Source organism: Dendrobates tinctorius, unplaced genomic scaffold, assembly GCF_039654945.1.
Source record: "Dendrobates tinctorius isolate UK_male_01 unplaced genomic scaffold, ASM3965494v1 ptg000140l, whole genome shotgun sequence".
In the NCBI taxonomy this organism is placed as follows: Eukaryota; Metazoa; Chordata; class Amphibia; order Anura; family Dendrobatidae; genus Dendrobates; species Dendrobates tinctorius.
This window is the reverse complement of record NW_027361808.1, coordinates 14,830,286-14,839,896: the sequence shown is the minus strand read 5'-3', so window position 1 is coordinate 14,839,896 and position 9,611 is coordinate 14,830,286. Positions and strand designations below refer to the sequence as shown.

The window sequence follows — 9,611 nt, the reverse complement described above, 5'->3', positions numbered from 1 at the left end:
ATGTGGAGTCAGCTCACCGAATTCCAGGCATCTCTGGGGAAATCGAGAGCACACACGGAGCAGCCCTGGTCTTGGGAACTTCTTGGAGCAGAAACAGTGAAAGGAGATCTCCAGCATTGCTAAAAATCATAAAACTTGACATTTATTGAATGCTTTTTTAAAAAGACATACTGGGTACACCATGAGGAATCCAGACCATAGATAAGACTATAAAGTCGAAACGCGTCAATTTCTGTACCCGCTGGGATTCCTACTGCTATACCCTATATGTCTTTTTAAAAAAAGCATTCAATAGAATAGTGAAGTTTTATAATTTCTATAATTGCAATAGATCTCCTTTCCCACTTCCGGTATCTGTCCTGTCAGAACCAGCAGCTATAACTCTATCTGTTTACAGTCCTGCCTTGGACTCCTAGTCCATTGCGGCTGCCCTTACCCTTGGGGTCAGCTACTAGGGTACCTGGATCTGTCCTGGAGTAGCACCTGGCATCTTCCTGGGCTCAAGTTTAACCCCACCATCAGGGGCTCTAGGGAAAGCTCAGGTGGTCACTTTGTCACTCCGTTCCAGGCTCTCCCCGGTCCGTGGCGCAGTGGGTGCGCGATCCACGAGATATTGCTCATAATGATGAGGCATAAAACTTTGACACTGTACAATATGGTAAAGGAGTTTTTGGGCTCCTTTGGGCCTCAGTGCCCATGTGCCATAGCTACCTCTGCACGACTTATAGCTACATATCAATCGGCTCCAATTTTCTCATAATATTAATGTTTCCACTTTACAGATAAATTAATGGTGAAGCTTGAATGTCACCATGGCAGAGGGAGATGATGATGACAACAAATCACAGGCTCTAGTATTTCGTCTTCAAGTTAACACTCCACGAGTTGTACGGGAGGTGTTACTGGAGCGTGGTTGGGAGGAATTTGATGAAGAGAAACAGAGTGAATCAGAGTGGAACCTGTACTGGAGAACGTCAGCATTCCGAATATCCGACCATGATAATATAAAGCCTTGGCAACGTCTTAATCATCATCCCAGGACAGCACAGATGACAAAAAAAGACTGTTTGGCCAGACATTTAAAACGAATGAGAGGAATATATGGATCTTCCTACTTTGAGTTTAGCCCTGTTGTATTTATTTTACCAAATGAGTACACAAAGTTCTTAGCTGAATATACCAAAGAAACACATGAAAAAAAATCAAACTATTGGATCTGTAAACCAACTGACATGTCAAGAGGTAGGGGAATATTTATCTTTCAAGACATCAAGGATTTGGCTTATGACTGCACTGTGATTGTTCAGAAATATATCACAAACCCACTACTAATATGTGGCTATAAATTTGACCTACGTATTTATGTATGTGTTACATGTTTCTGTCCACTGACTATATATATCTACCAAGAAGGACTAGTCAGATTCGCAACAGAGAAGTTCAATCTGAGTTCCCTTGATAATATTTTTGCTCATCTGACTAACACCAGTATTAACAAATACAGCACTTCATACTCAGCGGACAAGGAGAGGGTTGGAAGTGGATGCAAATGGACGTTTGGTCAGTTTCGATCATATCTCCGCAATTCAGAGATTGATGATGTTTTGCTGTGGCAGAGAATATATAACATAGTAACCATGACCATATTATCCATTTCTCCATCCATACCTCAGTATCCTAACTGCTTTGAGCTTTTTGGTTTTGATATTCTCATTGATGATACATTAAAGCCGTGGCTTTTAGAGGTGAACTATAGCCCTGCATTGTCTGTAGACTGTGCTAATGATGTAGCTGTGAAAAAAAGTCTCATCAATGACATCATTGATCTTCTCAACTACAAATCATCCGATTTAAGCAGAGACAACAGCAGAAAAATCAGTACCAAGTCTCAGTTTTTACAGCCTTCTACAAAACATATATCACATGGCTATGACAACATTACACAGAACTCTGCCCAATTAAAAAAATGCAGTTTGATGCCTATTAATAACTCAAAAGAAAACCTCAACAACTTTGAAGGGCCTAGAAATGCTTCTTATCAAAATGATGGCCTACACAATGATAGCGATGAAACATTAGTCCAAAAGGGACTCAAAAGGATATGTTGTAACTTAAATTTTATGGAAAACTCATCAAATGAAGATGTTGTGATCAGAGGAGCTGTGTCAAGTGGGAAGACAACAATGTGTCCTCGAATGACATTAACTTCTAGACTACGAGAAAAAATGAATATGCCTAAAAGATTGGGAGCTTCAAAACTGCCATTAGTTCTGAGCAGTTCAAGAACCAAAGTATGTGGAAGCAATATGGTGAAGACTGCACAGTGGAGACCTAGCGATTATCCTCTTTTTCCTCTATACCACATTTCGGATATAAACAACATGCCACCTGCTCGTGTAGGTGATTTTCTACTCACCTTCCCTTTCAGCCAAACTTCGTTCCTTGCATCAAAAACGGGAGCAAATGTTAAAATTATAATTCAAGAAATGTTTAAAATAATGCAAAAATTGTCAGCAAATATTAAGCTGACCTGAATTGTAGCACATTTTTATATAGTTCAAAGTTTATGGGCTGCTATCCAGAATCTCTTACACTCCAGCATCATGACCAATGTAATACATTGACAGCTCTTTAATCTGTAGCCTCTCTTACAGAACAGCCCTGCATTCTGACTCTGTTTTTATTCACACATCAGTATTTTTGATCAGTATTTCATCAGTATTTGTATGCCATAAGCAGGAGCATCTCCAAAACAAAGAATAGGAGGTCAGTCTTTCAAATATAGAACTGTTTGGGGGACAAAAGTGGACACACAGAGAAGCAACACCTGCTAAGGATAGCGAAAGGCTAAGGACAGTATATAAAAAATAAGTAGATAAGATAAAAGATAAGTATATAAAAGATAAGGATAGTATGTGCTTAACTGATGATGTGTGAAGGCACAACAGCTGTAGACATGTGTGACTGCTGCTGCGGCCCCATGGCTGGAGGAGAACAACTTCATTCAGTAATGGGTAGCTGAGACACCTGAGAACATGATTCAGGTCGGTTTTTACCGAACCCAATGTTGCAATCACCATTATTCATGGAATAACTGTGACCGCAAAAAAAAAAAATCATATTTCCTATTTATTTCTCTCTCTTCTGTTATGATCTAGCATATCAGAGGAGAGAGAAATGGGGTCTCCGAGTCTCCCCCCAGTACTTCCGGTGTCCCCCAGTCCTTCCGGCTGTGTCCCCCGGCCCTCGGTGTCTTCTTCTGGAAAGAAAATGACGGGCACATGCGCAGTATGCCTGCCGAGATCCCCTGGTCGGCACCCGGCAACAAAAGGAGATTTTTCCTATCGGTTCATTTTGATCACTGTGATAGAGGCTATCACAATGATCAAAATAAAAAATAGTAAATCAAAACCTCTTTATCACCCTCTTAGTTAGGTAAAAATAATAAAATAAAATAGAAATATTTCCATTTTTCCATTAGGGTTAGGGTTGGGGCTAGGGTTAGGGTTATGTTTGGGGTTAGAGCTAGGGTTAGAGTTGGGCTAGGGTTAGGGTTGGGGCTAGGGTTAGGGATGGGCAAGGGTTAGAGTTGGGTCTAGGGTAAGGGTTGGGCTAGGGTTAGAGTTGGGGCTAGGGTTGGAGTTAGGGTTGTGGTGTGGTTAGGGTTATGGTTAGGGTTCGGATTAAGGTTAGGGGTGTGTTGGGGTTAGAATTGGGATTAGGGCTGTGTTAGGGTTGGAATTAGAATTCAGGGGTTTCCACTGTTTAAGTACATCAGGGAGTCTCCAAATGCGACATGGTGCCTACCATTGATTCCAGCCAATTTTGCGTTTAAACAGTCAAATTGTGCTCCCTCCCTTCTGAGCCCTTCCATGCGCCCCAACAGTGGCTTTCCCCCACATACTCCCCCCCGCGTACTCAGGAGAAATTGCACAACAAATTTTGTGGTCCATTTTTTCCTGATACATTTGTAAAAATAAAAAAGTTTGGTTCCAAATTAAATTTTTGTGAAAAAAAGTAAAATTTTAATTTTTTCCTTCCACATTGCTTTAGTTCTCGTGAAGCACCTGAAGGGTTAATAAACATCTTGAATGTGGTTTTGTGCACCTTAAGGGGTGCAGTTTTTAGAATGGTGTCACTTTTGGGTATTTTCTGTTATATTGACCCCCCCAAACTCACTTGAAATGTGAGGTGGTCCCTAAAAAAAATGGTTATGTAAATTTTGTTGGAAAGAAATGACAAATTGCTGGTCAACTTTTAACCCTTATAATGTCCTAATAAAAAAAAAAATTTATGTTTCCAAAATTGTGCTGATGTAAAGTAGACATGTGGGAAATGTTATTTATTAACTATTTTGTGTGATATGACTCTGATTTAAGGGCACAAAAAATGTAAGTTTGAAAATTGCAAAATTTTCAACATTTTTGCCAAATTTCCATTGTTTTCATAAATAAAAGCAAGTCATATCGAAGAAATTTTACCACTAACATGAAGTAAAATATGTCATGAAAAAACAATCCCAGAATTAGTGGGGTCCATTGAAACTTTCCAGACCTATAACCTCATAAAGTGACAGTGGTCAGAATTGTAAAAATTGGCTCGGTCATTAAGGGGTTAACACTAGAACTACCGGAGGGGTCATTTTGACCCTTTTGCTATTTCTTTTTCCTATAATTTCTAACATTTTAACAAATGAGTTCTGACTTTTATTTATTCATGGTAGCGTATATGTCAGGACACAAAAATGAATTGTAAATTTTTCAGGGGCCCGGATTTTACAATTCATACCTATAAGTACTGAAGGGGTCCATTTGACCCCATACATATAAGTAGTAGTAGGCAAGTCACCTAATATTACAGAGTACAGAAAATCACAGTGCTTCTCCCTAGTTGTAGAGTGTAATTGTATCTTTGCATATCAGGGATGATTCAGCATTTTGTTTTGTCTAAACTTGTCTGAACATGTTTGATCCATGTCTCTTGTAGCGATTTCTGTCTGCACTTCAGTAGCAAACATTACAGTTGAAGCTACAACTCTGCATGTTTGTACAGTGTCATTTTATTACTTCTGCGATCTTACAAGTCCCTTTTTGCGACGTATATATGAAGCATGAGTAAGCAGAGGGGTCTGACAAGAGATAAAATTTTGAAATGTCTTCAGAATTTATCTGAAAATGAGTCAGAAGAAGTGGCCCATCATCCGCAATGTCTCATCCACAAACAAAAGGACAAGAAATCCGCAAGCGTCGAAAATGTGGAGTTGGAAGATGCAACGAAAACAAACCAACTAAAACTTGCGCAAGCTGTAACAAACCAGTTTGTGGAAAATGCCCTGGGAAAGTGGCAGAAAGTACTGTTTGTGTTAACTGTTGGACACCGCATGCTATGACCATGTAAAAGGAAAATGCGTGCTGTACTTGATCTTAACACTGTTCCTACTAAGTTAAAATAAATGTTCTTTAATTTGTTGGCAACAAAAAAGTTATTTTAACTCCAGAGTCAGGAATTTTGAATGGGGTCAAAATGACCCCTAATGGTAGTTATAGGTATTATGAAACATGCGGTAGTCCTAGTGTTAAGTTTCACTCCTGGTTTTGATATACAAACACTGACCAAATACTGACATGTAAATAAGCCCAAAGAGGCTATCATATCTATGGGGTATTTTTCTGGGCTATGGGATTCACAGTTCGAGATATATTATAGCTACTGCCCAATGGTTTGATCCGTGTGACCCTTCACAATTTTTGATGCCCACAGCTTTGTATAGTATATCAGGGTGAGGTACTTTCCACCCACTTTTGTACTCTGTATCTTATTGATTGATATTGTGTTGCAATGATATATGTCTTTTTAATGTTGTAGAAATAAAATTATAATACATTTTTAGATCAATATGCTCCTTCATTTTGTCTCCTTTGGTGATATCCAAAGAGGGGTTGTAGTCAACCCCATGTATGACGTCCACACACTTTAAAAGGCAATATGTACAGAAGATGTCTTCATAACAAAACCCTTTACTGAATATATCTCCCTGCTTAACACTATGCGGATGTCACGTCGGCAGGTGGTACGAGGCATCCAAACCACTGTTCTCCCCCCAGGTTTTTGATTGACTTTCTTTTTCAGTGCTCCTTTTAGGGGGAACAGAGGAGTGGAGGAACTGAACTGTGGATGGGAGGAGTGAGAGGGAACCTAGGAAATACTAGGAATACTAACAGGCAGTTAGTTGCTAACTATCAGTCTGCTCTGCAAGCTGCCGTTCTTTGTCGGCAATTTTGTGGCTTCTGCTGACATCACGTAGATACAGCAGCTTCTTCTTTTCCGATCTACTCTGTTGATATGGCGTGACTACTGATGTCGTGCTGTTTGACAGTCGGCTCCCTGGTGCCTAACTGTGGAAAGTAGGTTGTCTATCATCATGATGTAAGCAGTTATGCACCTATCAATAGGGCAGCCCGGAATAAGATGAGCTGCTATGTTGACCACTCTGAGCTGGCGCACTAGGTAGAACAGGTAGGTAGTTAATAACTGTTAACTGTTAGTTGTTGGTCTATGGCAAAAAAAAATATATATGGATAACCCCTTCAAGACCCCTTTAATCCTGTTAGTACCATTTTAATGAATGGATGTTCTTTCCTTTGCTTTGACTTAATTATACCATTATTATACTTTTTCTCAAGTTAAAATAAAGAAAGATTCATGGCTAAAGCAGTTTACTCACATAAACACAATAAACAATTGTAAAACTGCATAACAAAAAAATATAATTCTTACTCAGGGGTAAAAATTACAGACCTTGACCCTGAGAAAAAAAGTATGAGAAGAAAAAAAATCACTGGCAGAAAATTAACAAACTAATGCACTTCACTCACTTAAAATGGTTGCCTCATCATCGTAAATGCTTAAAATTGCAAAAGTGCTTCACTGGTGGCCATAGTCTTAAGGATTGCAGAATAAGGCGTGCTTATGGAGATACAAGCTTTCTCTACCAGAGCTTGTAAACGCTGCATTGAAGCTTGCTACATAATTTTAAAATGCTTGGATCTGCAAAACTTGCTGGCTAAACATTAGCTTTTAGAATGGGGCAGATTTGGAGATTAGCTCAATTACACAACCCTTTACTTTCTGGTGATGAATTGCCACTGGGATAGAGATATATAAATGAGAAAAAAACACAAGAGACAGACAAATGACTTTACAAAGACATGGCTTGAGAAAGGCTCACAGTTTGAAGAGCCAAAATGTCGCACATACTTTACATGGGGTAATAAATTTTACTTCATTCTGAATGTTGTCTTTTTTTCTCTATCTAATCAAAGAAGTTAAGATGTTGTCCCATTGTGGATGAGCAAGGCGATTTTGGTGATGGAGGGGCCTTTGTGATCTAAAAGCTTATAAATCTTTTCTGAATAGATAATAAAGGTGTTATTCCTAGAATATATTTGTCTTTTTTTACATAAAACTACTTGCATGGATTATCCTACACACAAAGCCACAATACTTTTTTATTGCATATGTGTCATGATCCCAATGCGGATTGGACCCGCACGCTTGGGGTTAATGTCTGGAGCCCAGTACTGGTTGACCTGCACTCCTGGGGTTAATGTTAGGATCCCAGTGCAGGATCTTACCTGCACGCTTGGGGCTTATTATTGTGGCCTCTCCTTGGTCTGGGGAGAGCTTCTTATAGCCCCAGGATGCTCCCATCCCCGTCAGTTATACTTTCACCCTTGGCAGAGTGTGTTGACCCCTGAGTGTGTTTGTGCTGTGTTCTTGTTTGCCTAATACTTTGGTTTCGACTTGGTCTGTTCTCTGGATACTGCTTGTTGGATTCTGTTTTTGTACCTTCTATGTCTGTTTGGCTTTGACCGCTGCCTGGCCCCGACTGTCCGTTCTGTCTTGTCCTTGGTACTGTACTGCTATCTCTGTGTATGACCCCCGTTTGTCTGACCTGAGGATTCCTGTAGCTGTGTCCTGCAGCAGGATGCTAAGCCCCACCCCTACAGTCACATGGCCGTAGGTCCCTCGCTGCTTACTAACTTCAGCATCCCAGGTCCTGTCTGCCTGTGATTTCCCTGCTGTAACTGACCCCGGGCCCTTCTGCAGTGTGGGTGAGTCCCTGGTCAGCTGTGGCTGACCGATGGCGCTGACAGGACCCTGACATTATATCTGACCATTAAGTTTTTGGGGGCGGGTTTTGCAGAGAGTTATGGATCCCATACAGTCTCTGTCTGAACAGATGAAAAATCTGAGTCAGATGTTTCAGGGTTTATCTCTGGAGCAGCAAGCACTTGCTCATTCTCAGCGGCAGGTATCTGAGATGGTGCGGGGGGCTTTATCTGCTGGTTCTCTGGGGGCTGGGGCGAGTGATGTTGTTCTGGGGTCCCTGGAACCACCTGGTAATGCCTGATTTCTTTTCTGGGAACAAAAAGCAGTTCAGGATCTTCATGGAGGGTTGCAAACTCTTTTTTAGTTTGAGACCACGTTCCTCTGGGGTCGAAAGTCAGAAGGTAGGGGTCATGTCTTTATAAAGAGGGTCCCCACAAGCTTGGGCATTTTCCCTTCCTCCCACTGCCCCTGAGAGAGTGTCGGTGAATGCATTCTTTGAGGCCCTCGGGCACATACAGTATTTGATGAGCCTGACCGAGTGCGATTGGCAGAGGACATGGTGATGAGCGTCTGTCAGGGGAAACACTCGGCTGAGTGGTTTTGTACTGAGTTCCGTCGCTGGGCCACAGAGATTTCTTGGAACGCCGCCGCTCTTCGAGGACTCTTTTGCAGACGCTTGTCCGAGCGGCTGCAGGATGCCTTGTCATTACATCCCCCACCTAACTCTCTCGAAGACGCCATGACCCAGGCCGTCCAGTTGGACCGCAGGTTGCGGGCCAGGGGGGTGATGCAGGTGGAGAATCCATTGTTCCCCAGTGGAAAAGAGACTGTCTCTGAGCCCATGGACGTAGGCGCTCTCTCCCTGAAGGAAAAGGAGATAAAACGCCGGAGGGAAAAGCAGTTGTGCTTCTACTGCGGTAAAGCGGGACATTGGAAAAAGGAGCGTCCTGCCTGCCCGTCCTCGACCCGGTCGGCGGGAAACAACTAGGTCTGGGTAGTCAGCGGGGAGACTACTCAGACCCTCAGGTACCCTTTTCCTCATTTTCTAAGGTTTTGCTTCATGTGGAACTATTGATGGACAGTTGTTTTTTTTCCTCTACAGCCTTCGTGGACTGCGGATCATCCATCAATCTGATTGACTCCCAATTTGTCACACGTTGCAAGATAGGGACAGCTAGGCTTAAGGTTCTTAAGGTTCCGATCAAGGTGGTGGCCATTGACTCCTCTGTCATGAAATCATTTTCTGCTCCACCAGTTGAGAGTTCCCCTTCCGTTCTCCCTCTGGTGGTGACAGGAGGTAGTGCGGTTGGATTAAGTGGTAGTGATTTGCCACCTGATGAGGACGATTAACGATTGGATCTCTGGAGTATCAGACTGGATATAAGACAGCCGACGCCCTATCCGGGTGCTGGTGTTTCTGTCTGCTTCTCAGGTCCTGGACTTCAGCTCTCTTCCAGTCTTCTCAAGTTAAGTTTGTTTTTTGCTGTTGTTCACACTTT

General features: G+C 41.8%; 1 protein-coding gene across 1 annotated transcript; it reads left to right on the top strand.

Annotated features, from left to right (window-relative positions):
• The first annotated feature begins 805 nt into the window (after positions 1-805).
• Positions 806-2,576, top strand: TTLL2 (tubulin tyrosine ligase like 2). The gene has a single exon (XM_073545085.1). It carries the CDS (start codon positions 813-815, stop codon positions 2,532-2,534), a length of 1,722 nt encoding a protein of 573 aa, XP_073401186.1. The 5' UTR covers positions 806-812; the 3' UTR covers positions 2,535-2,576.
• Positions 2,577-9,611: the final 7,035 nt, after the last annotated feature.

What these genes read in the sequence shown, in the direction of transcription:
- TTLL2 (XM_073545085.1), top strand. Translation starts at nt 813, where the DNA reads ATGGCAGAGGGAGATGATGATGACAACAAATCACAGGCTCTAGTATTT.